Source organism: Eucalyptus grandis, chromosome 8 (genome assembly GCF_016545825.1).
Source record: "Eucalyptus grandis isolate ANBG69807.140 chromosome 8, ASM1654582v1, whole genome shotgun sequence".
Taxonomy (NCBI): Eukaryota; Viridiplantae; Streptophyta; class Magnoliopsida; order Myrtales; family Myrtaceae; genus Eucalyptus; species Eucalyptus grandis.
The window spans coordinates 56,027,270-56,055,156 of NC_052619.1; the positions used below are offsets into that span (position 1 = coordinate 56,027,270).

The following is a 27,887-nucleotide window of genomic DNA, read 5'->3' on the forward strand; positions in this document are numbered from 1 at the left end:
GGAGGGCTTGGCCGTGCGCACCACTGTGACCCTTCGCTGCCGCCACACGTTCCATCTGGGTAGGTTTTTGTCTTGTGTAAATATGCATAAATTGACTCATGTTTTTTTTCCTTCTTTTCTCTGTGTGTCCGTGTATTTTTATTACGTCCCTCTTCGATGGACGTTGTTGCTGATGTGGAGAGCGAGAGAGAGAGAGGGAGGGAGAGAGAGAGATGTTCAAACTTCAAACTGATGTGTGTCGTCTTTTGCCTGTTACCCTGCGGACACATGCGCCAGTATACACAAGTTTGTGTGCAAATATGCGCCTGCTCCATTAAAAAACGTATAGATCTACGTGAAATGCATCTAGACTTACGTTTTCAGGCATTTTTCCCTGTTGGTGTTCGGTGTTCTGATGGTCTACATAGAGATTATTATTTATTTTTGGTTGAGATATATGAGTGATTATTTGATCAGAAATCAATGAAGTTATCTGGCCAATTAGATCTAGGACTATTATATCGTAAGCCAGTATGTCGTAACCCTATGATCTTTCTCCAAAAAGCACAATTTAGATAAATCTTCAAAGGAAAACCTGCTGATTAATGCAAAGTTTGCACTAATTTTCCTTATGTATGACTTTTCAATATTCCTTTTTGTTAAATGAAAGAAAAACACTTAGGGTATGTTTATTTGAATAAAAAAAATGAAGAATCAAGTTTTTGAACTTTAATGCATTTGATTTGCTGAAAATGAAAAACCACTTATAATTAAAGAAAACTTGCATGCTTAAAATTAGAAAAATGGATATCCTAATAGAAAAATAAAAACCATTTTTCTTCTGGAAAAAATGATATCCCAAAAATATATTCCTTCATAGTGAATAAATCCTATTACTTTCTTTTATGCAAGGGATTTATCATAAGTCAAAATCGATCATGATTTTATTGATGATAAAGACAAGGAATCTTAAGATCGAGTTTTCAAAGATAAAAATTGTTGACTTTTTTTTTTATGAATAGTGCATATAATTGTAATAAACTTAGGGTTTGTTTGTTTGAATAAAAAAAATTAAGAATTAACTTTTAAACGTTCATGTGTTTGATTTGTTGAAAACCACTTATAATTAAAGAAAAATTTTCATGCTTATGATTAAAAAATGGATTTCCTAATAGAAAATGAAAAAACGTTTTTCCTCTGAAAAAAATGATTTCCCCAAAACAATTTCCTTCATTTGAATACATCCTATTACTTCTTTTATGCTAGGGATTTATCATAAATCAAAATCAATCACGATTTTCTCGATGACAAAGATAAGGAATCTTAAGACCAAGCTCTCAAAAATAAAAATTATTGACTTTTTTTTTTTATATAAAAAGAGTGCATATAGTTGTAGTGGAATTTTATGAATGAGATGCATCGTTCTTGACGTGGGGTTTTATGCTAAGCTCGTGTCAAACCTAATTGCCCATATACTTATAACCCATATTATAAATTGGCAATCATACTTACATGCGGAACAAAACATATTATGGAAGAACTTGTATTAACTATATGGTTAGTCTACTTCTTCTTAGCAAATACATCCATCACCATTGATGAGAGTGATTTGATTTTTAGCAATTAACTAACCACTCACATCAATGGTGATAGATGAAGATGTGTAGAAAAGACAGTGCCGAGTATTTGCTTATAATTATTTACCATGGTTAAGGTAGAGTCAAGATGCCTTATGATTGATGATGGTATACAACAGTTTGAGGTGCAGCGACCATTACGAACTTCAGCTAGACCGTTTACCTCATTAATTGGATCACTTTGGTTGTATCTTTACATCTAGTTTCCGACTATTATCACTACGATCCCCTTCTATATGCTTTCGATGCTAAAATAGTGTATTACATCTTGTGAGCGTTACACATTTGAATTGTTATTTTTTGCACATCAATTAATGAATCATATTTTTTTTGTTACCTTTCATCTTTTGTAATGGAAAGAAAGATCACGGTATCAAAACAATATGCGAGGAGAGAGATTTCAAGCGAAGTTTCTCGATAAGGGGAATTTAATTCAAATTCTATCTTAAGGTAGAAAATGAATCTATCAATTCATCCTCAAACAATCTTAATCTTATTAGCACTAAGCTGACATAATCGATATAGTCGTGTTAAGTTCAATAGCATTGTTGACTAGCCAAACATATCAAGATTGCCATGACTTGACATCGATGATCTTGAGGTCATAAGGGATCTTAGGTTTTGAAGACCAACATCAATGGCTTGGTTTGAAACTTTGCTAACATAAATATTGTACGAATGTTATTTGTTGACACCCATAGTTACCATTGCCATCACGTGTTGGTCGCAAGGGGTGTTGATACTCGAAATTATCCTTGTTGTCACATGCTAGGCACAAGAACAACAATAGTAGCAATCTAACCCATATCAGTCATAGAGAAGAAGGGGTGACCGAGGTTTTCAAGAACCTTTGGGCCGAGTGTCAATGGGCCTACAAGTGGAGATGTGTGATTTGATGGTAGGGCAATTGATTGTCACATGTCCAGGCTTAAAGATGCTACTGCAAACGTAAAATTCAAGTAGGACCAATGTCAAGATTCAAGCGAGAACAATTGATGCACAAAAGGGCATGTAGAATCAGAGAAGTGGTTATTGCTTGTTGGTTAAGTCTTGTGATGTCATCGACAAGTTAGGAAACAACAAAATGTGGATAAGGTGGTTAAGGAAGGAGCAAAGAATGTAAGAGAAATCAGGAGTGACTTTCAAGAAAGGATTAACCAACTAATGGTTACTAGGTTGTCCTATAAATACCACAAGTCACCTAATAAAGAGACCCCTCTTCCCAAGATATTGGCCTTGTAATGTCACTTTCATCATAATCCTTTATTTTGTCCTTTAGTTATCTTAGCCTAACTTAGGTCTGCTGTAGCTATAGATTCTCGCCGTTGATTCAATTTCGATGAGTATCAATATCTCAAGTAATGTTATTAATTAGATTCCAATGTTATCCTATCATCTAACGTTGTCGATTAGATTTCATCGTTGTATCCTCGTACCCATCTACGAGCAGTACCTTTGTAGTGTTATTTTTACTATCTAACGTTGTCAATTAAACTTTGATGTTGTGTGCCTTTCCAATGTTGTTTCTACTGTCCAGTATTGTTAATTAGATTACAATGTTGTGTCGTATCAATCTAGGAACAATGCCTTTCTAGTGTTGTTTCTACCTTCTAACATCATTAATTAAATTTCGATGTTGTGTCACCCACTTGTTCATAGTTAGTTCCCATAAGCATACTAAAGTATAATTGAATTAAGCCGTTGACTAAAATTCCAACATTTGATATCATTAGTCCTGAGTTTATGTTGAACAATTTCATTGGACTCAAAACTATACGTGCATTATGGCATTTGACCCTCTCTGTCCAATACCAACATGGAATCTAAGTCCCTTTAAAATAAAATAAAATAAAAACAATAAATAGCATTTGGTGAAAGAAATTTCATTGCAAAATCTAATGAAACATTATTATTCGTAATGTCGATGACTATATGATTGATTAATTTGTTTAGACTCAAAATATCTACAATAATCAAAGACAATACTAATTATGTGACTTAGATTCATCAATCATTATAAAGGTAAACTTGATCGCATCGAGCTATCGTCATAATAAATATAATTTACTAATCACAATTGGATCTAGGTTGGGAAGACATCAATAATGTTCTTTAGCTTTCCTATTCACTTAACTCCAATGTTTCATTATTATTTTTCGTGTGTCTGCCCCCAGTTGTTCATGTCGTTCCAATGTTCCGAAATGCAATGGGAGAAGGTTAACATGGCGGGCAAGCCATTCTCGACACGCTCGCCCCCCGAAAAAGTAAACATGGCTACTGAAAAACAGAGAAGGAAAAGAAAAAAAAATCGAAACGACGTCGCTATTCGACAATCCTCGCACAGGAACTGAAACGGTAGATAACAGCGTTTGATCAGATGGTGAATGCGATGTCCTGATGATGCATCTTCGTTCCGGGTAATTCCTGTCAATCTTTGTGGGTTTTCATTAGTCCTGATGATGGTGAATGGTGGATGATGATGGTGAATGATGGAAAGTTGAGCTCTTTCGGTTCTTGTTTCGGGAAATGAATCTTGCTTTTTCTCGTTCTTTTTTTGGGCTTTTTGCGATTGTTTCTGATTCAGATTGCCTTGGGTCGGCTTTCAATGCGGCGAACGAGATGCGGTGTCCCGTGTGCCGCGCGGCGGAGGAAGGGGTCTGGAGGAGCTTCCTGACCAGAGCTCCTCGCGGCGGCAGGGCGGGTGCCCGCGCTGCCCAGGAAGATGTGCCGGAGCCCGCCGTCCGAATGGTAATGAACAGCCATCCTTATTTGCCTCCAGTTGTTTTTTGCGCTTCCGTTATCGGTTTTGTAGGATCCTGTGAATTCATACTCATCGTAATTTTAGAATCTGCCATGAATATAGACTTGCGGCTTCTTTCGTTTTGGATTTTAATCTTGGCGTTGCTAGATCAGTTTGATAAGTTACTGGTGAAACCGATGGGATAGGGCGATATGTTGCCCTCTTTCGCATATGGTGTAATGCGGATTGAGTTATCGCTATGACTCGTCTCTGCACTTGAGATTTTCAATTTCTTGAACTTTGTGATGGAAAGAAATCGCGGTTTCCTGGTTTCATGAGCTCTGTCTCGTTGTAATGAGCTTGAGTTGATCTGTTTCTACCTGTGGAAGACTGGGGAACTGTTTTGGAGTGGACTGCGAATCAGTAGGAGTTAAACTCTCCTCGGTCCTTCTCTATACAATGAGCTCTCCCATGTATTTTAATACAATTTTCAGCTCTGTCGAGTTCTTTGCTCCTCCTATCTGTTTTGCTCTCTGCCTTTTTATTTCTTAGTATGTTGTTGGAATCTGATTCACCATGATGAAAGCCCATGTGTATGTGAAGGAAATTACCTGTTCACATTGAAGAAGGGCCCTATTGAAACAAATTAGAAGTTAGGGAGCTTAACTGAGCAACTGTGAGTTGTGACAAGTGCAAGGGCAATTTGGAGCACCTTGTTGATACATAAACAGAAAAAAAAGAAAAGGTAGAGAGATGATGACAAGAGAAACTATAGAATGTGGGTTGTTCCTTTCCTTCAAACCCTTAACTTTTAAGCATTCAGCATGTTCACATGACATCCCTATGGCTTTCTTCGTTCTGGTCTGGTTCATTAAGAGAGGTCAGTGGAAAGAGACCCTTTGGTAAGGGAGGACAGTTGATGGTGATGGGTGAGATCTTTTATGGAGCATGCAGAATGGGCTTGGATTTGGGAATGAGATTAAAGAAGTCTACTGAGGAATAAGCTGGGTTTAAGAAAAGGATGGAGTAAGATCCTTTAGGAATCTAGCAGGTGTAAGGACTTGAACAGTCGAATTTTGTCACTGCTGGTCTTGTGAAAGTGCTCTACACATTGATAACACTAGGAGAAGCTTTCACCAGTGGATATCTTTCTTTGGCAAGTTTTACATCAATAACCTGATCATTTCCATTACCATTTTGTGAGATGGAATGACTCATTATATATCCTATGTGCTTGTTGAGCTTTTGGAAACATTCAATAGCACTATCAATCGAAAATCTGTTTCTCTTGCTGAATATAATGTAACCATGTACTACTCATTCACAAGATAGAGAAATCTTGAAGATAACTTATACAGTTTCCATCTTTTGTGTTTTGATTTGCGAAAAGGAAAAATTTTACTATAAAGCAACGAGGAGGTGCAAACACACATTTAACAAGAGTGGAAAGAACCCCCCCCCCCCAAAAAAAAAAAAATAATTAATTAAATTAAATTTAAAAAAAAAAAAAAAAAACCCTCAATTACATAAAGAAGGGAAATATTGTCTCTATGAAAGCTTTTGCGTCCCTGATAATCTTTTACTCCCTCAACAGCCTTTTTGTTCCTTCCCTTCCAAATTGACCTAAATATAAGGAAACACAAAAATGGATCCATTCTTGTAGCAAGGTACTCTGTGAAGTCCAAACCTCTTCCATGACCAATACATCTTTGGGGAAGTTTAAGAAGTTTTCTAAATCTACCATATCCAAGGGCAGTGCAAACGGAGGTGCACAACAATTTTCTCTTCCCTCCAGTGAAAGGTCATTGGTTTGCCAATGTCAATCAAATTGCAATATCAGACAGTATTTTATTGGCAAAAGATGATCTACTACCAAAGCACGAAGGAGGTGCCAACCGTATATAAGGAGCTCGAGAATCGAAAAAGAGCTTAGCCTTAGTCACCATACAATGCATCTACATTGTTGATTAAAGCATTTACATCCAAAAGTAAGCTTCCATTGTACCAAAAATGTAAGATTTCTTAGCCAATTTTCAATAATTATATTAAAGAGGGCTCATTCTACTCTTTCCAAATCAACCAAAAATACAAAGAGGAAACAGAGAGAGATGTCAAAACCTTTTTGCTTTAGTATCTTTTGCAATTAATCTCTTGTAATGAAGCTTGCAAAGCTCCATGTGTTTTACAGGTCTTTTATTTTTTAGGATGACAAATGAGCTTACCCTACAAGATATCAATTATGTGATTGAAATTGTAGAATTTACACATTATCCATCTGATGATAAGATGACTTTTTACTCTTCTCAGGTGCATCTACTATCACCAATGCCAACTCAGTTGGATCTTGGGCGTATCTGGGGGTTAAATGGATCAAATCTCAAGAAGACTCATGTTTGAACTTTATCGGTCAATAAGGGTGGCAATATTGGACATGACTTGCTTATGAGTCAACTGTCCCGAGGCAAGGTGAAATATGTAGTAGGTGCGAGCATATAGAAATACCTGAATCGAAAACCTCTTGGACCAAACTGAACTGGTTTTGGGCAATTTTAGGGGGCGTCGGTCCAGCTCTTGGTTTCATAAAATTGGAACCAGTGATTTTCGGTCCGATTCTAGGGTGGAAACTAGACCACCCAGATCGGACCGATAAATATATAATATAAGTAAATTTTAAACCTAAACTATAATCTCCTCTCACGCCTCGCTTATTCCAGATGTTTCTTTTATATTGTTGCACTGATTTATCCAACTTGCTCCTTTTGCTCTTGCTTCTTTCTTTACTTTCTTTCTTTTTTCCTGCAAAGATTCACTGATTTTACCTCCCTCGCTTATTTGTGCCTTCCTTAAACTTGCGAGTCCATCATTTATGAAAAAAAGAGTCCACCGAATCCTCCTCCTTTTTTCAAGCATGCCCCTCCAATCACAGCCCCATCATCTCTCAGTCTTCTTCACAAGTCTTGGACATAATATTAGTTTCAAATTATGACCTGGATTGACATTTCAATTGATCCAAAACTTTCAGCCAAGATATGTGAATCCACCAACTCTATTGGACCATTTTGACCGGTCTCAAGACCAAGTGGTCCATTTCCTGATTCCAAAATGGGTAACCAGTCCTCCTAGTCCCATTCCCAATTCCTAGTTCTTGGGTGGGACCAGATAGGTTCAGGAACTAGTCACCCTAATGTGTAGGGAGAATCACCAAAGATGACATGACATGCTACGTTTGACTCATATACTAGGATTAGAACATGTTTTCGTCAAATCAATAATCACTTATTTTATGATGTTGTCAATGAACACGAATTAACACGAATTGTACATATAGCTACTATATGATGATACAAATTTCTAACCCTTGACGTAATTTTCCGATTATCTCCATTGTTTATGAATGCATTGCTCCCCCTTGGTAATCTTGTTAGACCATACATGTGAAAAGAAAACATGTTTCACACAGTGACGACCTCTTGTTTATCTTGTTTAGCAAATCGAAAATGCAACTTTAGGAATGTAATCATTGTAAAGGCAATTGGAGTCCTTTTCTATCTCTAATATACATTTTTTGGGTTAGCCTTAGTGTAGCAGTACATGGTTGCTCCATTGTAGTTGAGATTACGAGTTCAAGCCACGGAAACAACCTCCGTGAGAAGCTAGAGGTAGGTTATGCATTTGAACTGCTCCTCGGACACTCGATACGAGGAGCATTGTGCACTGGAGCACTCTTTATGTTTCTAGTATGCATTTCATTCATTGTCCACTTTGTCCTCAATTTAGCTTTCTTGTGCACTATAGATTCTGTATAAGGAAAATGCTCATCATTCTCTTCCTAGGTCTAGCCTGAACTAAACATAGCCGGACCTTTTGTATGCTAAAGTAGTATTATTTGCAAGAAGGATGCATTACATATCTCCTTCATTATGCCTTTGTGATTTAATGAAATAATAGGTTTGAAGTAATGCATTGCTGTAAAAAAAAAAAAAAAAATCACCTTAAAAAAAGTCAAAGTAACCTTCCAAGTTCAGCATGATCAGGTTGGTTGTTGGAGAATTTGCAGCTCAAGAGTTGGACATCACTTTTTCAAGTCACATCAATTGCAAGCAACCGGCTCTATGGCAGGGCTGCTTGCACAAACCAAGGCTGGGACTTGGTCAGTTCATGGGACTTGCGGGCTGTTCCATGGGCTTCATGTAGCTAGGCTTTGTGCAATTTTTCCTTAAATCAAAAAATGAAATAGTCAAAGTACATGTTCCCCAATATTTGGAAAAAGCAAAAAATAAAAGCCACTCCAAACAAATTTTTATACGACCAAAAAGTCAGTTTATTGCTTGGAAATTGTAGCATAGGGGTATAATTTGTTCTTTCTCATTGTTACACTCTCTTATCCTGCACGAACATTGACAAAGACAAGATTTCTCTAGTAGAGCATCAGACTAATATCAGAAGTGTCTTCTTGGACCACAAATCTCATACTTTTCATCAAAATCGCTTGTAATAACCATGCATCACCTAGGTCAACTGAGGCCAGTATGGTTGCTTTGGCTGTTTACTGAAAGCTGGTGTGGTTACTGGACAATTATATAGAAAGTCCTGCTCTGAATTGATGCTAAATTTGTTGTTACCCTTTATGCCTTCTTTCCCTTGACCATACAGAGGGAACAGTGGAAGAGGCCAAGTTTATATGAGAAACTGTTATTCAGTAAGATTTTAGACAAAACTAGTTACCCTGGCTACTCATTACCTATGCTTTTCTGTTGAAGTTGGAGAAGTTGGCTAGGAAAAGTTGAATAGTTTCAGTATTCAAAAGACAAAGTCGAGGGAGATGTATATCATTTTGGCAATATGATTTGTTAATTTCACCATGTCAACAGCACAATGAGTCATAAAAATAATTTTTCATTAGGTATGAGAGACAAGGACTGCTGCTGGAGTACTTATCCAAAGTGGTCAATCAGTCATAATAGAATGTTCTTCCCATTTATTATTATAGAGGGAGTGGTCTGGAAGTTGTATTATAGCCCTTGTCATCGACAATTGAGAAGATTATAGGCTTATCTCGCTGCTATAGTCTTAGAGTATAGGCTTATCTGGTGCTATAGACTTCATTCTGAGTTCAATTAACTGCTGCCTTTTGCTTTATTTTCTCATTATTCCTCTGTTTATGGAAGAAGCTCTTTGAATTGGTCATGATCTCTGTATTTTGTTATGCCATTGTTTTGACCATAATATAATGATTTTATCTATCTCTTGCGACCACAATCTTGCCTCTATAATTGCGCTTCAGTTTTTCTTTCATTGATTTTACTCTTGGGTGATAATTGTACTGTCAGGTGATAATTGTACTGTCATGCCTGTGACATTGTCTAATAGATAGTTATTTTCTCAAGTTGAATATTTTGTTGATTTGTGCAGCAGCCACAATCTGGAATTTACCAGTACCTTGATCAGGGATGGTAAGTATGGATTTTCCTTGAGCTTGCAGAATGTTTATTTTTGCCATGTCTGTAAGAAGATTAAATGCTTTTTTTTACGATTAACAGTGACTATCTCTTATATAATTTTGTGGAAGCATTATTGTTAATTTTCTTTGCCTTATATGTCAAACCTCAGTTACATGATAAAAACTAGCGTTACATAAACCTTATGCTTCCTTCTTTGGCTCAGTAGCAACTTTCTTAGAGCAAACAATTTCTCCAATTCTCAATTGTCTATACCTGGTATACCTGCTTATCTTGATGATCCTCAATAACAAAGGAGAATTTGAGGAATTATTAGATGTTGGATTTGCCATGATGTAAATATCTAACTGGCTTGTATTGTATAGCTACGTGTTCAGTTTTGGTACTCTGATTTATAGGATCATCCGTTACTATTATTGAGTTTTTAGACCTTTTGGAGTATATGCTGTTACTGCTTGATGCATTAGCAGATTTTCATTGTTTTTCCTCCTGTTATAAGTTTCTCAAGTTTCCAGAGAAAGCCAATTGGGTGCATCATTATTTCCGGATACATTGCGAGTTTATTATGGACAAGAACATGAATCTTGTGTCTGAACTCTTCATGAAATTATTTAATTGTCATCAAGCTGAGAGGTCTAAATTGGAACCTTTCGAGCAGTTTTCATCTATTTTATAAATAAGTTATAGAGCTTTAAAAGTTATTGTCCCATCTCTGGATAGATTTGACAGCAGGGGTCCTATGGTGGAGTAGGTAGTGAGTTCATGGCTGTCTCGTTTTTTATATGTGCAGGCTCTTGAACGGATTTGAATCTCATGCCATAGATAATTGTTCTCTGTCGGATACAATTCAGCATGAAATTTATTTTTGAGGAGCAATTTCGACATTGTAATTGTGACCATTTCAAATAAATGGCATCATAGTGCTAGGCTGCTAGCAAATTTGTTGCTTTAGGGACCTTGTTTTCCCTCCTACTGATATCACATAATTTTGTAGCTTTGCTGATCTCCATCTGAACTCTTTTGTTAAGTAACAATTTTTCTTGTCTAGAATGGTTGTTTAGATAGTGGCCTTTTGATATGCTAGGAAAATTCAACTGGGAAGAAGTCCCTTTTATGTCATTACAATTCGTTACATTACTTTTACGTGGTGATCATGGTCTTTATAAAAGGATGCTTCAGATTAAGCAAAAAAATGTATGGATATATAAGTCTGGCGTCCTATATCAATACTCAAATGAAAAAGGGCTGATGTGCAGACGAAATGAAGTAAATATAGGAGGCAAGACTGCTATAAGAAAAAAAGGACGGGGGATAGTAATGCAAGAGTGGTACTTTTCACTTCTGCAGGTCCTTCCTGCTTACAAAGAAGTCCCTTTTTTCACTTGGAAGTAAGTTCTGATGGCCCGTGTGCTGACGAGTGTGCTACCTTATCCTGTCAATGCTCCACTGTGTCTTGGTAGATACTGACATATTTATGGTGAGGAACAGATGCTATGCTTAAGTACCACTCTTGCATTACTATCCCCCGTCCTTTTTTTCTTTTTTTTTTCCCAGCATGATTTTGTTGGTAAAAAATATCAACTCACAACTCAAAGGTGATGAATTAATTCTGTTATTGGTTACACTTTGTCCTTTGGAGAGCCAGTGCAGGGAGCTTATTTGGACCCTTAGCTGGTGCAGCTCCTGTGGAGCAGTCATTGAATTTACCATCTCCACCAGTGCACACCATGATGCGTGCTGCAAACAACCTTTCCAGCTCAAGTGGCCTGCTACCAGCTGAGCAGACGGGTTTTCAAGCTGAAAGATCTAGAACAGTCAATATCCAGTTGCCCGACGTTGGTGAAGTGGTGTTGGCTTTAAGTGCGGCTGTTCAGCCGGAAGATGTAATAGATGGTCCCAAGGATATAATGTCAGATGGTGAGGAATCCATTGAGGTCCCATCGGAGTGATTGGACACCGGAAACAGGATGGAAGGTTTGTTCCAAACTGATCTCATGGGTTGTGAAGAAGCTGCCTGGGCGAATAAGTGATTTCCTGAAGTAAATGATCATGGTATGGTAAAAACAGTTGGAAGCAAAAACCTTATATGCTTCATTTATGGTCTGTAATAAGTCTGGTACCTGGGAACTTCTCAATAATTTCCATAATGCCGCTCAGCTATATGTTGAAACTCCGCAATGCTCTAATGTCTCTTGAGAACATCAGTGAATTTCAATAGAACTTGCTGTTTTCGTAAAATTCCTGGTAAATCATTTATTGCTGTCTAATCGCCATTCGGAATCGATCTCTTATGCTTTTGCTGTCAAATGAAGTTATCCAGTTAAAGAGTGTCAATGCTTTTCGGGGACTTGAGCGTGATTTAGCTATAGGCTGATGCACAAGGCAGCGGCCGGTTAAATTGGTTGTTGAAGCTGCCTGTGGACTCTATGCTTCACTGGCAAGAGATATCAAAATTTTCGCTTGGACATTACTCGTTTGGTATTAATCTTTCTTATTCTTTTCATTGCAATCTTCCCGATTCCTCTAGTAACATGCAACCTTGGTAGGCCAAAGTCCACATTCTACAATTTCCTCTCTATTTCCGAAGGTATGAAAGCAAAAAAATTAATAAATCAGGGCAATTTTCAACTCTTTCACATGTTCATGTCAGTCTCAGCATTGCCTCAGCACCTGCTTGCCAGGCTTGTGCTACATTAGAAATGCATGAAATACAACGCGACCACATGAAGGAAAAGGCTATGGAAATTTCCCTTGGTTTACGGGCACGCAGGCTTTACCTAAATATATTTAACCCATTATTATCTATTTCTTTTTTCTTTTTTAAAAAAAAAAAAAAAATTCTCCATCTTGGACTGTATCGATCGTTCACAATCTCACAGCTCAAGCCCTTTTGTCCTTCTTCCAAATTAAAAAATTTAAAAATAACTGTTGCGCGTGAAATATACTATGGGACGTCGTCAGCATGGGACGACTTAAGACAAGCGTGGTGAGTCTAGGGATATTAATAAAAATCAAGATGCGACGGCGAAAATAATAAAAAATAATTATACGATCCAATAAACAAAACCAAAAGAAATAAACAATGGAGGTTACCAGAAAGGTGAAATGAACGAACAAAGTTCACTAAACGCCAAACGTCGTTGACTCCTTTCGGAATCCGCGGGACAGAAGGGCTCGTTCGCAGAAATTTCACTTATATGAATGCAAAGACTTGGAAGAAAGAACAAGTTTTTAGAGATGGGTTTGTAGAATACTGTAAATTGAAGATCGGGTTCTTCTAAAAATTTGAAATTTGCTCAATGAAAGCAAAGATCGCCATAAAATGCTCGAAATGGATGGAAGACGAACTACGTCGATGAGATCTCATTCTAACCATATAAATCCGACTCAAAAGTACATGAAATTCGCACGCCCTAAAATAAGTTCTTTCAGGAATTAGGATCTTTGATTCGATATCGACAATTTGATATGAATTTTGAAATGGACTTATATTTTTCACATTCCATTTCCACCTCGTTCCGGCCACCACCATCCCCATTTACAGGCGCTTGGGAATTTACGTATCTCTCTTACATAACGAAATCTACGTTGTCACCTTACATGTAACTCATACCAAAGTCAAAAACCCAGAAAAAAAGAAATTTAGGAAAAAGAAAGACAAAGGCAAAGAAAAGCTAACACTATTGACAATATCAATGATATTGATGACTTAGATCAACCCCCACCAAATATTTTCACTCATCGCCTTCATCCTCCTCGCCTCCACCGAAGAGAGATACCTTATTCTGCAGCAGAAACAAGACCAGGATGAGAACCAACGCGACCCCGACAGGAGACGGCGACCCCCCGAAGTATCGCTCGAGCGGATCTGGTTCGCCGTAGGGAGGATAGCCGGGTGAGAAGTGGACACGGCGGTTGGACGAGATGAATTGGATGGTGAGGAGGAGGACAACGGTGAAGATGAGGAGGCTGGCGGGCGAGAGCAGCTCCACGATGGCGTCGAACATGGCCTGGCCTTGCTCGCCTAGGACGTACGGGCCGAGGACCACCACGCCGAGCACCACCGCGAGGAGGAGCCCTTGTTGGGGCGGTCCACCGCCATATCTCTCTCCCATCATCTTTGCTGTTGCGTGCCTTCTGTTGAGGTTTTGAGGTTGTAGTGTTGTTTCCTTGGTTTTTCGTGCGGGGGTCGCAAGTACTTATGTTTCTTGCGTGTCGCCATTTATTGGGTTTTTAACTTGTGAATTCGGTCATAAAATATGGAGACAGCCGTACAGAGAGGCAGAGGAGGATGCTTCTCTGAGGAGGATTCACTTAGCCTCAGTTATGCTTACATAATAATAGTTTCTATAATGCAAGGTAGTTTTCAACTCATTCGTCAGCTTGCTATTCTTTCGCCCTTTGAAGTTTCTTTTACCATACTATTTTGAACTTTAAATAAGCAGTTGAATATATACATGGGTTTGTTATGTAAAGCAATGTATCTCTTTATCCATACCAAACTGTCGATCTCAGGTGCAATGCTTCTTGAAGAAAAACAAAGCGATTCAGTCAAAAAAGTTGAACGAGTGATTTTAACGAAAGAAAGTGGTGAAAACCTGGTTTAACGAAGTGGTTTTCGCTACAGTAAATGGTGAGAATAGAATGTAACAAAAAATGGACCAGGTATGTAATTCCTAAGAATTGAAATTTCTTCTTTTTTATGGGTAAATCTTCTCCATCAATTAAAGGACATACTCAGCTCTCGCCATGTCATGGTGTTGGATTATATATGAACAAAGGGTAAGGTTGCGTAAAGAAACATCGTCTGGCTTTAGTCAACAAAGCAATTAAAGAGTATTTTTCCTTGATCTTCTTTTTTTAGGGGCTACATGCATGTGAGGTTGGAGACCACGCACCGGAATTGGAGATCTCAATACAGATTGTTCCGAGGGATCTTCTTATTAAATTATACTCCATCATCCCAATAACCTTACTGATGCTAAGTAGATCTATCTTGATTAGGCCGATTGATACTCACCATGTTCATTGATCCCCAGGCCTGTCATTAGCAGCAACTTGTCACTAGCTTATTGCCCTTCTCTTTGAACTTCAATTGGGTGTCTAATTTGATTAGGTGGTTGATTTATTTACAACTACTGACCAGTCGTCGTGATCTGCTGGAAGATGTCAGCAGGGGCCTAGGATTAGTCCTAGAATTCAATCGTTTGGTGAACCGAGCCTTTATTTTTATTGGAGCAGGAAGAACAATAGCCAATCGCTTGCCCATTCTGCGTTGATCCCTCAGTTGATTACTCAAGCAGTCTCTAATTGATCTTTGTCATGTTCCCAAAGTATAGCTCTTCATTGTTTTCTTGCCCATCATCGGTTTCTGCAGACACAAGGAAAGGAAGCGACTTACACGAGAGAATAAACACAGTTTGACACGCCAATTTCCAAAAGGCCGCTCGACCTTCAGGGTCGGGCATAGCAAATAAATCTGATAATGTTGCTGATGGAACGCGTTGTGACCTTCTTTCATGGCAATGTATGCAATGCTATTTCATTCAGACAGATTTTGTTCTCCATCCATATTTGTGCAACATGGGTTTTTGCTTGATCTTGAGATGATACTTTCATTAATTATCTCATGCCAGGACGACTTAGTACCGACGATAGTGACATTGATTTGTTTTTAGTCATTTTTTCCAGATGCAACCTCCATATTAAAAAGTTGCCAGTACACCAGTTTGCGTGATAGGTGCTGAGTCTTGATCACCCCCCGCGTGCTTCTTGCATTTTCGCCTTCTCTTTGAGTTTCCTCTTCATTTGTCTATATTATCTTTACTTATTGAAGAGGTCATACTAAATTATATTAGGTCCGCATTTGATTTATAAATCTAGTCCACCGAGTAATGCCATAGATTCAAACAGGAGTTGAATATCGTCCGTTCCTTTGGAGGCATGCTTACAGTTTATCACACATCACTTGTCGAACTAATTCCATAAGACATGACTTTTAAAATACGATATTAAATTTAGGCCTACGTCAAAAAGAAGAATAGAGAAAACGACGAAAATCACAAAGTAATTAAGTGTAAAGAGATTTCATATATTTAGAATTGAAACCGCAAGCAGGTAAACTGTCAGCATCAATGATAGTTTTGACTCTTAATTTTTGTGGGTGATCTCTGATCACTACTGTGAATCTGTGACTAAATAGCCAAGGTGCTCTTCCTCAACTTACACGGTACCAAAAATTCTCCAATCTGCTAAATATCAAAAGGGTCTTGCTCAACCATTTTATACTTTACGAGATGATTCTCATGGGAAAAATAATTCAGCATTTAGTTCAGGGGACGAGGCACATAGCTAGGGCCATTAAATCAATTAACAATTGCCAATGTCAAAAATTGGGTTGAAAACAGAAGATTACATTGCCTTAAAGCGAGATATTAAAAAGTGAAAGAATAGTAAAACATTAAACAACACCTAAAGTTCTTGCTTTTTTTTTTAGACAAAAGCAATCATGCTTTTTTTTTAAGACAAAATAAAGTTCGTGCCATATTTGGGACAAGTCACCAAGGTAAAAGCATTAAACAATTGCAGCTTGACCTGCCAATTAATGGCAAATGTCAAATTTATTGTTCACAATATGAATGATGTACAAGACAGATTGCCATGAAATATTCCAATTGTTTGCGAGGAAGATCGCTTATTTTCATGAAAGAAAGTTTTCTTCAGATTGGTGCAGATCTGAATACTGAAATAGCAGATGATCATCACTGGTTTTTCAAGAACTTGTACTTAGCACCTACAAAGAAATGTTTTTTCAGAAGCTTTGATTATTCAAACGACTATCCACCATAATCACACATTGCATATGAGCACCTACTTTGTGCAGGGCACTCCTCAAAACAGGAACCGCAGTTGTGAAGATCACTCTGAACGTCGACACATTTTCCACCACAGCATACCAGGCCGTAGGCACAGGCGTGGCCGCACATGCCGCAGTGGCTCGCGTCCCTTGTGGTGTCCTTGCAGTACAGGCCAAAGCAACATGTGTCACCTCCCCATGGGTTCTGCTCGCGGTTGGTGCAAACCATGGGGTTGCCGGCACAGGATAGCGCCCTCTGCCTCCCCCTCAGGGCAAAACGGAAAAAGTTGGAGTGCGTCGGAATCGAAACCTCGGAATGTTGCAACTCCATTCTTCGGGCTGCAATGACTCCATGGCAAGTTCCTATCAATAGGAAGAAAATCAGAGGCCAGTAAGATTTAATTGTGGCACTGAGTGAGGGAAGCTTGCCGAAGGTGTCTCCAGAATGGGCATTTTCAGATAGCAAAAGCATGGAACTTTACAAAGGCAAAGTCCACATTTGTGTCATGCACATAACATTTTTTTGCAATAGAACAGATTGTAGAAGGCATCAAGAGGAGAGATACTTGGCTTTCTTGAAAGGATCATAGATAATCTGATTGGTTATATTCAGTTTCCACCTTACTAAGATTCGCAGCATGAGGACAATCCGATTACGTAGCGGATCAACCTAACATTTCTGCAAACTACTGGTAGAGTACGTATGTGAAGTCGAGGACTAAGAAAACAAGATGATTATTGATTTCTTTACTCTTTAGCTCAATGAGAATCTTCTAACTACTCAATTGTTATTATGCATCAGAAAAGGACCGGTCATCTGAATGGGTTGAAAGGATGATGCTAACGACTGCGTGGAACTTTATTTGCTCTTCGGTTGAACTGCTATCACTTATAAAGTGAGAATGACCAGCCAGAGAGCTTCAATTTTGGCCAAATTAAAAAAAAAAAAAATGAACGTAGAGATTGATGTAGAGATGATAAAAGGGTCATAACTAGACTGAGCAAACAATCGGCCACTCTGGATGGATTACGATATAAAATACAAAGCAGTTGAGTGTCGATTGCCATGAAGCTGGAGAAAGCACCTGACCTGCATGACGCTTTGAATTTGAAGAATTTAGCAGATCATCCATGGAGAAAGCAGAAAAGGCAGAAAGCTAAGAGTTGCATTGGAACCTGTTAAAATCTTAAATGGCTCGGTGGGCCAAGGTGAAAAATAAGGCCCAATAAGCCCGAGACTTGTAAAGCGAGCCCAAAAAGTTCCAACGGAGGTCGCTATTACAAATAGCGATGAACCGCTACCGATCATCGCTCGAGAATAAGAAGATAAGAATAAAGGCAGTTATTCAAGCATGTGATACCAACAGCTTCGCGGGTAAGACAATGAGGTTATGGGCGCACTACCAAAAATTCCAGGATATTTGAAATTGAAGTACTGATCGCCAGAAGACAGTTATTCACAATGCTAGACTATGGGCCCGTTTGGTTCAACTTTGCAAAAATAGTTTGGGAAAATGTAAATATCACACCGTTTAGTAAATTGCAATCCCATATAGCATTCAAAAATAACTTTAGCATAAATTTTAAATGAATTTTTATTATATATATATGGCTTTTTTAAATTATTTTTTTATTCAAAACTCACATTTGTAATTGGCTTTTGCTATTTTTTTTTTTTTAATAGTTTGAAAATCAAATGCCACCCAGGTGAGCGGGCGTTGTCCGACGAGGCGCCTCGGAACCACCATATCTTGGCATCGGATGGCCCCGCCAAATGGCGAGGCCGACCTCCCAACGGCCAAATCGGCGCGCCCGAGGTCACGACTCGCCGGCCTCGCGGGGGCCTAGCCCCGCCCCAGGCGAAGATCGCCTAGCTCACGGACCCCGTCGTCGGCCCCTCCGAGCGGCATTTTTTTTTAATAGTTTTATTTTTAAAATAAATTTAGCTTTTTCTTTTTAGTTTTTTATCTAATTTTTAAAGATTTTAAAAAAAATAATTTTAAAAAGCCATATATAAAATAAAAATTCATTTAAAATATGACGCATGCCAAGCGACTCAATTGAACCAACTTGCCAAGTTTTAGGACTTGATTGTACTTTTTGTAAGTTTTAGGACTCAATTGCACTTCCTTGGTTGCATATCCCTTTTTTTTTTTTTGTAAAAGTCTAAAAATAAAATCGACGGTTGCGCCACCCTAGGCGGTGGTCACCAAGGACGCCCAACCCCTCGCAAGGTGATGCCGCCTGAGTTTGCGCGGACCCAACGGCATTCCTGGCTTGCGAAACCCAAACGGCGTCACCCCGATGTCGCCTAGGTTGAAGTCGACTCTGGTCATTGGGGACGAGGAAGACGAAGAAGTCGAAGGAAGACGAAGACAAACAGGGAAGAATATGAATAGTGACGATAATGAACAGTGAACTTACATTTCCAAAATGCCAAATGTTCAAAATTAGTCCAAACCTGCATTGGGCTTTCGGCATTGAGAATACTGATATTTGGCCAATGAGCTTTCGAAAATATTTGCCAAACACAATATTTTTCTCAAGGGGCTTTGAGCTCAAAGTCCCTTGGAAAAGCTGAACCAAACGGAGCCATAAATAGTCGAGAAAACATCATTGTAAGGATTGTGCATTTGCACAACAAATCTCAATAGACTCCGTTTCGGCTATTTTTTACTTATCCATGTTTTGCATTTACTTTCAATTGATTTAGAATTACCCTTTATTTTATCATAGTTGTATTAAAATTTGTAACCGCTTTTTCAAAATGACACAGGACCGATACAAATAATAAATCTGAAGAAACCTCTTCTTTGGTGAAAGTTATTTGGTCTGAGAACTATCTCGGCCAAACAGAACTTGATAGGCATAATATCACCTTCACTTAAGGCAAAAACAGTACTGTCGTTAAGCCGAAGCCCATTACTCTGTACAAGAATTTGTATCATCAGCAGCCACATAATTTTAATGCATCGTCAGGTAATGACTATATTTTGCACTACAAGGAACTAAGTTGCTGCAGTAATTAATCTCGGAAGTGCTGAAACTTGAATAAAATGAAACAAAGTCATCCCGAGTTATTTGAACAGGTCTGAGAGCAAATGGTAGTTTCAAGACTGGTCAGTGGCCGACCAAAACATGGAGAAGCGGCTGGGATTGCAGCGGTGCTGGGGGTGGGTGGTGATCGATGTTATGGCGACAGTGGTGGTGGCAATGACGATGTTGATCGCGACTGTGGGGAGGCAGTGAGGTAGCGATGCAGGTGCAAATGGTCTGTGTCTTGGGTGCTCAAGATGGTAGTAAAGCAATGATGGAACAGTAGTCACGGTGATGTGCTGGTGAAGGCGGTATCAGCTGTGACGGCTCTAGTAAGACGAGAATCTATTAACCAAAAGGCTCTTCAACAACTCGAAAACTTTGCATTATTACCTTATCAGGTCATCAAACTCAAATCCAAAACAATAAAATGGATTCTCACTATAGAGTTTCAGCCGTGCGACATTCAGCGCTTCAGCTCCAAAACTTTCTATATTGACCTTTTCGTTTTATAACTCAGTTCCGACTCTGAGTGTGGTTTGAGAGCACATTATAAACTTGTCCATTTCTTTTTCCACATTTATACGGTCTCGCCTGGCCCCACAAATCGCAAGCCTCGGACCCAGTTGTGACATAGTCCAGCTTCACTCTCCAATGAACCTGTACAGAAGCCTTCATTTCCGGCATAAAGAAATGACAAAACCTCTTGGACAGATTAGTGACACTCTAACATGCATACGGGATGTAAGATTGCACGAGCTTGCTGGAAATTGTTGCCAATCTTCTAATCGCGGAACTGTCAGAACCATAAGCTCGCAATTGCCTCCTTCAACAAGAGATCAAGCACACGATGTCAGATTGCAAAAGCAACATGCATAGGAGTGCGGAAAGACTCCAAGAAAGTCTTGCACTGTTCACAAACTCTCCCTTTCACGTAGTCTTAGCAGGAAAAATTTTCCAGTGGCACGTTTAGAGTCGAGGTTCTTAAGCACGTGAAAGCTTAACATTAGAAAAGGCAATTGCTTCGCAACAGCTTAAACGTCGCTGGAGGCTGCGGAGTCCAAGATAAAAAGGAGTGCAAGACACGCGGTCACATACCTCCAGTCATCACCAGAACGCATTCGTCATTCACGACCAGTGTTATGCAGACCCCAGCTTAGCTTTTGTGAGCCACTACGACGATTCGAATAATGTCACTTTCTCCGAGCATTGCTCTAGTGAGGAATGAAACAGAGAGTCGACCTGCAACATGCTAAAGGGATGCTCCTAACAGATCTCGATCGCAACACCTCATAAATATTAACGTATTTTGTAACCCACATGTTCATTTGGGAAAATCAAGGTTTCTTAACCTCGTCCAACAGATACCCCTTTATGTAGTTTTATTTTCATTAACTAGCATTCAAAAGGAGCATTGCTATAGACTTGTTCATAAGGCCTTCATTCATATGCTAAAAGCAGCACACGTGTCACGGACTGGATTCTCCTATATTCACGTACCTTTGTGAGCGAAGCCAATGACGTTAGGTCAAGAGCAAGTGATACAGAGAGATGATATAAATGATTCGTGGAAATGGCATTAGGGCATTTGTGCTAGAAGTTCTAAGATAAAACAATTATAACTTGAGGAGCTCTGAAGGTGGAATCAACCTCTATGCATAAACTAGTCAAAGCTTATCCGAAATTAGTTGCTATGCCTAAAGTGTTATGCATGTTTCACTCAAAGGACTGAATGCCCAAGTTAAGCTAGGCGTGGTAAGATCCAATATGAGGATGCTATTTGTCTTTGGAACAACTATAGAAGGAAGACTACCCTTGTGTTCTCAACTCGCCAAGCGTCGCACAAGTAATCATGACAAGATGGTATCTAAGGGTTTGCATGGTAACGTTTCCGTTTCTCCTAATTTCTGTTCTTTTGTTCCCCAAAACAAAAAAAGAACAGAAATCCGTTAACAAAACCAATTTATTTTTCTATTCCCCAAAATAGAAAAGTAGTAAGGGAATAAATTTGGAACAGAAACAAGAAATAAAAAAAAATTTCTTGTTCTTCAAACCTTTGAAAGAATGAACAATTTCTAGAAATAAATATATTTTTTTCTTTTGTTCTTCTTTTACCTTGCCGCAAGTCCAACATATGAGGGTTTATGTGGCTCCTATCGCCAATCAAAAACCAAAAAAAAAAATCTTGTTCCCAAGAACAATTTCTAGAAATAAATCTATTTTTTCTTTTCCATTTTTCTTTTGTTCTTCTTCCCTTGCCACCGCCGCCTAACCATCGACAAACCATCATTGTTGCTGTCAATCGATTGTCATTAGCCAACCGCCGGTCACCATCGCTTGACCGTCGGTGATCGTCATCGTCGTCATCACCTAACCATCGTCACCGCAGCCCTTGACTGCTAATGACCGTCATCACCAACAACCCACCAACCACCCTCATCGGCCGACAATCCACCACCACCGATCGCCACTAATCATCACTCGACCACCACACGACAGTAGCACCATAGCCGCACCATAGCCGCACAACAACAACCCGACCGCCACATGACAGCCGACCGCCGACTGTCGTCGCCGACTGTCGCCCACAACCCATCGACCGCCATCTTCTCTCGCGGCCAACAGTTGGCGGTTAGTGGGTTGTGGGCGGCAGGCATGCAACGACGATCGACAGGCAGCGGTCGTGTGATGACCAGCGACGATTGGCAATCTGTGAGCAAGAAAAAAAAACGAATAAATACAAAAATTTATAAATCGCACTAAATGCATTTTTATTCTTTTTATATTTCAATAATAGAAATTTTGTATCGTTACCAAACACATTATTTTACTTAAAAATTATTCCCGGGAGTAAAAATAAAAAAGAACTATTTTTGAAAAGAAACTGTTCCTTGGAGTAGAAGCGTTGCCATGCGCACTCCAAGACTCTAGAAAGGCAGACGCAAAGAAACATAAACACATTCTACACGATATATGGCTTTAAATCCTAACATACAGCTCAGCCAAACCGTGGCTCACGAGCTACAACAAGAAACATCCGACGATCGCCGAATCAAGGTTGAGACCAACGGTGGTGAAAACCTTCGTGAAGATGAGTCAAGGCCACCCAAGTCTGAGTGGATCATTTCCATCAATAAAAACCTCGACCGAGCTGAGCAGGACCATAGGCCACACTCATGGGCAAAGTGCTCCATTTACTAGATCCCACACCATTTCAAGGGTGGCGAGGAGAAGGCATGCGTCCCTCAAATTGTCTCCCTCGGTCCGTACCATCACAGTGACGAGCGCCTCCGCGAGAAGGACAAGGATAAGTGGCACGGCCTTATGTGCATGCTCAAGCGCAAAAATCGGAAGATAGAGGACTATCTAGATGTGGTGAAGCAAGTCGAGGAGAGAGCCCGCGCTTACTATGAGGGGACGATAAAGATGCGCAGCGAGGAGTTCGTAATGATGATGGTTCTCAATGGGTGCTTTGTCATCGAGTTGTTATGGGGATACTCCATTGGGTTCGATAAACTTGGTTACACTCCCAATGACCCCGTCTTCTCCTCATCGTGGAGTTGGACGCACATTATCTTGCAGGACATGATCTTGCTCAAGAATCAGATCCCGCTCTTTATTCCGCTCTTCATTCTCGACCCTCCAAGATTTGCCTTTAGCTTCTACCTCTTAGGTGATCAAGAATTGGGGTCTTGGCATGATCTTGCTCGAGAATCGGCACTCCATTCTTGACCTTCTTCTACTCTCTGAGGCTAAGAGACCACCCTTTAATTGCCTAGGCAAGAGAAGGCTGGAGTTTGACCCATTACCCCTTGAGAGCGAGCTCCATTGTCTCGAATTGTTCCGGCGGAGCCTCCTGTACCTAGGCCTGAAGCCGGCAGCAACCCAATAGTCGTCACAAACTGGGCTATAGTTCATCCACTACGTGATGGAGCTTCGGAAAAATGGATCAAGTTCAGAAAATGGGGAGGTGGAGGGTTTCTAGAACATCCAATTCAAGGACGGGACCCTCAAGATTCCCCGGCTTATGATCCAGGATGCGACGAGGTCACATTTCCTCAACTTGGTAGCCTTCGAGCAGTGTCACTTCAATTGTAGCAATGACGTCACCTCGTACATGTTCTTCATGGACAACTTGATTAACTCCGTCGAGGACGTGGGGCATCTCCACGATTGTGAGATCATGGAGCACTGGCTCAGGAGCGACGCCAAGGTTGCTGACCTCTTCAACCAGCTTTGCAAGGAGGTGGTATTGGTCGACAGCCACAATTATCTCTCTAGACTGTCTAAGGATGTGAAAACTTACTCCTAGAATGGTTGGATAGTCATTCTCGAGCTTAAGTACTTTAGTAATCATTGGTCAATCATTTCATTGCTGCTTTCATTTTGCTTTGGCTCATTTTAGCATAGATCTTGTATGGAATCTTTGGCTACTATAGGCCAAGTTCTTGATTTCTCATGGAGTGGAAATTATCTGATGAGCATTTTACAAGTGATGAATCTCCAATGTAAATCTAGAATAAGGATTGTGGCTAATAGACTATTAGGATGCGTTTGGTAATATTTCTATTTCTATTAGAATACGTTTGATGTATGAATCATAAATTTTTTTTGTGTTATAGAATTTCTTTTAATATTCTAATACTTTGTTATATTTTTGTTTTTTTGTTTTTTTTTCTCCTCCTCTAGCCAGCGATGACGACTGGTGATTGAAATTTCACCATGCAGGCCCTTAGTAGCCAATTTGCATATGAATATGTGAGATGTGTTGGTCTCACATCTATAGAAAACATGTGATTGGTCGATCTCAAACTACGTGATGTGTATTTGTTATGTAATTTCGAGTTCAATGTGGTAATATACTTTTTGAAACCCATTTTATGTCAAATTATGACTTTCCACTAATAAATCTTTCAACATTTTTGTAATTCTATTAAGTGTTTAAATTACGTGACGATGTCACGTTTTCGGATAAATTGAGCTAAAGTTTTAAAATATTCTTTTAAGAGGTGATAAAAAGGAGCTCTGAAAAAAATAAAAAAGAACAACTCATCCATAAAAGGAAAAGTAAAGTTTGCCTTTCTGCTACGCCAAAAGAACATCTAAGGGCCTACATGGCAACGTTTTTATTTCTCCCAATTTCTGTTCTTTTGTTCCCCAAAACCAAAAAAGAATAGAAATCTATTTGGCAACACCAATTTATTTTTCTATTCCCCATAATAGAAAAGTAGCCGGAATAGATTTGGAACATAAACAAGAAAAAAAAAAAAAAACTTCTTATTCCGAGAACAATTTTTATAAATAAATCCATTTTCTCTTTTCCATTTTTCTTTGTTCATCTTCCTTGCTGCAGCCACCGCTGGCTCCCCTGCCAATCGCCCACCACCTTTGGCTGCCCGCGGCCATCGTCGGCCAACTGCCGACCGCCGCTGCCTGACCACCGGCAACCATCGTCGTTGCTACCGCTCGATCGTCGTTGGCAAACCACCGGCCGCTGTCGCTTGACCGTCAATGATCGTCATCATCATCATCACCCAACCATCGTCACCGTAACCCTTGACTGCCAGCGACCATCATCGCCACCCCCACAGCCCACCGACCACCCTCACCGGCCGACAATTGCCACCGATCGCCGCCCGACCGCTGCTCGACCACCGCATAACCGCCGCTCGATCGCGACGCCACCACCGCACGATAGCCGCCCGATGACACGCATCCAACCACCGACCACCGCACGACAGCCGCCCAATAGCTAACCGCCGATCGTCAACCCACCGCCGTCCTCTCCCACAACCAACGGCCGACTCGGTGGGCTATGGGCAAACACATCATGAGGCAGCATGAGGTGGTCGAGCAGCTATCGTGCGGCGGTCGGGCGGCAATCGGTGGTAGTTGTCGGCCAACGGGGGTGGTCGATGGGCTGTGGATGGCGGCGAAGTGGACAGATTCCAATTTCATTGATCTTAAAGCGGAGACATGCTTGCACTATAGATACCATTATCATATACCAAGTATAATGCCGACCATCCTAAGTTGGTTAAATAGTACTAGGCCTCATTGAAAATATCATTATACATAAACCGAGTAATGGCTGCATTGAAAGAAATCAAACCTAGGTTCTTTTGTCCCTGAGACACTTTATAAGAGCCACCAACATTTCAACATCTTGCATAAGTATCTAACAACACAATGCCCACAATCAAATTACGCTCTTGCCCATTCTTAACAATCACTTCATGAACTCATTGGAGCCACAAGTCTAAAACTTGCAATACCAACAGCAACTCCTATATCAACCAATCTAAACTTTCACATAAACCACTACAAAGGAGATTGGAAATGCTTCTCCTGCTCAAAAGTTTCCTAAGGTCTATGTTGTTATCATCATCAGGATGATGAAATCTATTATACCTTGTGAGAGGTCCAGTACGCCATGCACATACAAGGACCGATAGACTATCCATGATTACAACGAGAGAAATCAGAAATCGTCCGATGCTCTAACAAATTCTGAAGTTCCCTTTTGTCGTCATTGTTCCCTCTTAACTCTTATGAGCAAATCAATTAAAACTCATCTTCCGCATAAATGAAGCATGTCCCATGGAATATGCTCTGGTTGACCATCCTTGGTGTCACTAATAAAACTTTCAAGCAAAAGAACGCTTCAAGTGCTATAACTTGGCACAAATGGACACTTAAGTACCATAATTTACGAAAAGTACATTTAAGTGCCACATTCGAAGAAAAACGGATCACTTAAGTGCCACTCCGACCAAAGTCCGGCCAAAAGGCTAACGTGGCATTTTTACGAAGTGAGCCCAAAACGATGCAGTTTTGCATGCTAACGTGACCAAATAATACAAAAACGGCATCGTTTTGGGCTGACGTGGTAAAAAATTATATAAAAATTAATTAAATTAAATTTAGTTTAAATTAAAAAAATTAAAAATGGGGGGGGTGGCTCACCACCATCGCCGCCTCCTCGCCGTCACCGGAAGTGCCGGCGACAAAGGGCTAGGGGCTGGCGACCCTAGCCGACCGGCGGCAAGGGCTCGCGAGCCATCGCCCCAGAATCGAGGCGAGGTTACAGCCCTCGCCCGAGATCCGCGCCAACCCTCGCCCAATCAAGCCAAGAGCCGCCGCCGGGGGGTCACCCCGACGAGCGGCGCCCTTGGCCCACTGGCGAGGGCCGCCGACCCTCACCGGATCTCGGGCGAGGCTCGCGCACCCTCACCGCCAATCGGTCGGCAACCCCGGCCGACTCTCCCCCTCCATCGCCGGCCCGTCCTAGCGAAGGTGGGGAGGCGGCAATGGTGGTCGAGGGCCCCCCAACCCTTTTTTTTTAATATTTTAACTAAATTTATTTTTAAAATTATTATTTTTTAATATTTTAACTAAATTAAATTAATTTAATTTATATATTTTTTTACCACATCAACCCAAAATGACGCCATTTTTGTATTATCTCGGCCACGTCGCATGTAAAATGACGTCGTTTTGGCTTGCTTCTCCGGAAAAATGTCACATCAACCTTTGGCCGGACTTTCTTGATGATTAGCACTCAAGTGATTCATTTTGCTCCGATTTTGGCACTTAAATATACTTTTCGTAAATTATGACATTTAAGTATCCCTTTGTGCAATGTTACGGCACTCTAGGGGTCCGTACGTCGAACTTTCATGAACTCCATCATCTTGAGCACCTTGTCTTACTCCCTCCCTGTGAGTCGAGACTTGGATTCTTTTTTTTTTTATTCTCCTTGTCAAAATTGCACCATGAAAATCTTAAGACAAATTACTAGTATCAACAGTAATGACTTGCTTGCCTTTGTTATGCCTTAGAAGGTGAAACAAGCTTCAACAAATAATAATCAACGATCAATTACACCCCAAATAAAATACACATCCCAATGCTTAACAAAAGATTGAAATGCTATAAACTAACACACAACCTCATAAAGTCCCCAAAATCTACACCTAGGCAAATCACAACTTAAGAATATCACATCAATCACTCGATGGTTTGTGCAAACCAACTCTTATTAATAGCACAAAAACTTCAAAATACTTTTTTTTTTGTTCTTACTAACACCTCTAGAAGAGATTATTGATAACACTTATTTCAAAGTTTGCCCATCTAGCGCCCTAAATAATTAACTCTTAATACCTCAAAAACAAGAT

The 27,887-nt window shown here is 39.9% G+C and overlaps 4 protein-coding genes across 30 annotated transcripts; 2 read left to right on the forward strand and 2 right to left on the reverse strand.

The window, feature by feature from the left end:
* The first annotated feature begins 3,840 nt into the window (after window positions 1-3,840).
* LOC104415151 lies at window positions 3,841-12,064 on the forward strand. Of its 27 annotated transcripts, none has more exons than XR_005545831.1 (6): window positions 3,843-4,033; window positions 4,201-4,364; window positions 6,664-8,015; window positions 9,769-9,809; window positions 11,072-11,292; window positions 11,461-12,064. XR_005545831.1 is itself a non-coding variant. In XM_039300710.1 (4 exons), exons 2-4 carry the CDS (start codon window positions 4,236-4,238, stop codon window positions 11,762-11,764), a joined length of 474 nt encoding a protein of 157 aa, XP_039156644.1. In that variant the 5' UTR covers window positions 3,875-4,033; window positions 4,201-4,235; the 3' UTR covers window positions 11,765-12,064. The 27 variants fall into 27 exon arrangements, 3 of the variants coding, with proteins under 3 accessions (XP_039156644.1, XP_039156642.1, XP_039156643.1); XR_005545834.1 differs by having other exon boundaries at window positions 11,163-11,292; XR_005545826.1 differs by having other exon boundaries at window positions 3,845-4,033; window positions 10,606-11,292.
* Window positions 12,065-13,549: 1,485 nt separating this feature from the next.
* On the reverse strand, window positions 13,550-13,933 carry LOC120287369. Its single transcript, XM_039300154.1, has one exon. It carries the CDS (start codon window positions 13,931-13,933, stop codon window positions 13,550-13,552), a length of 384 nt encoding a protein of 127 aa, XP_039156088.1.
* A 2,467-nt stretch (window positions 13,934-16,400) lies between these two features.
* On the reverse strand, window positions 16,401-17,267 carry LOC104415152 (stigma-specific STIG1-like protein 4). The gene is made up of 2 exons (XM_010026406.3): window positions 16,690-17,267; window positions 16,401-16,608 (listed from the first exon to the last, which is right to left on the reverse strand). The coding sequence occupies exons 1-2, from the start codon at window positions 17,141-17,143 to the stop codon at window positions 16,577-16,579; spliced, it is 486 nt and encodes a 161-aa protein (XP_010024708.2). The 5' UTR covers window positions 17,144-17,267; the 3' UTR covers window positions 16,401-16,576.
* A 2,505-nt stretch (window positions 17,268-19,772) lies between these two features.
* Window positions 19,773-24,019, forward strand: LOC120287370. Its single transcript, XM_039300155.1, has 3 exons — window positions 19,773-19,916; window positions 22,909-23,424; window positions 23,744-24,019. Exons 1-3 carry the CDS (start codon window positions 19,773-19,775, stop codon window positions 24,017-24,019), a joined length of 936 nt encoding a protein of 311 aa, XP_039156089.1.
* The last annotated feature ends 3,868 nt before the right edge of the window (window positions 24,020-27,887 follow it).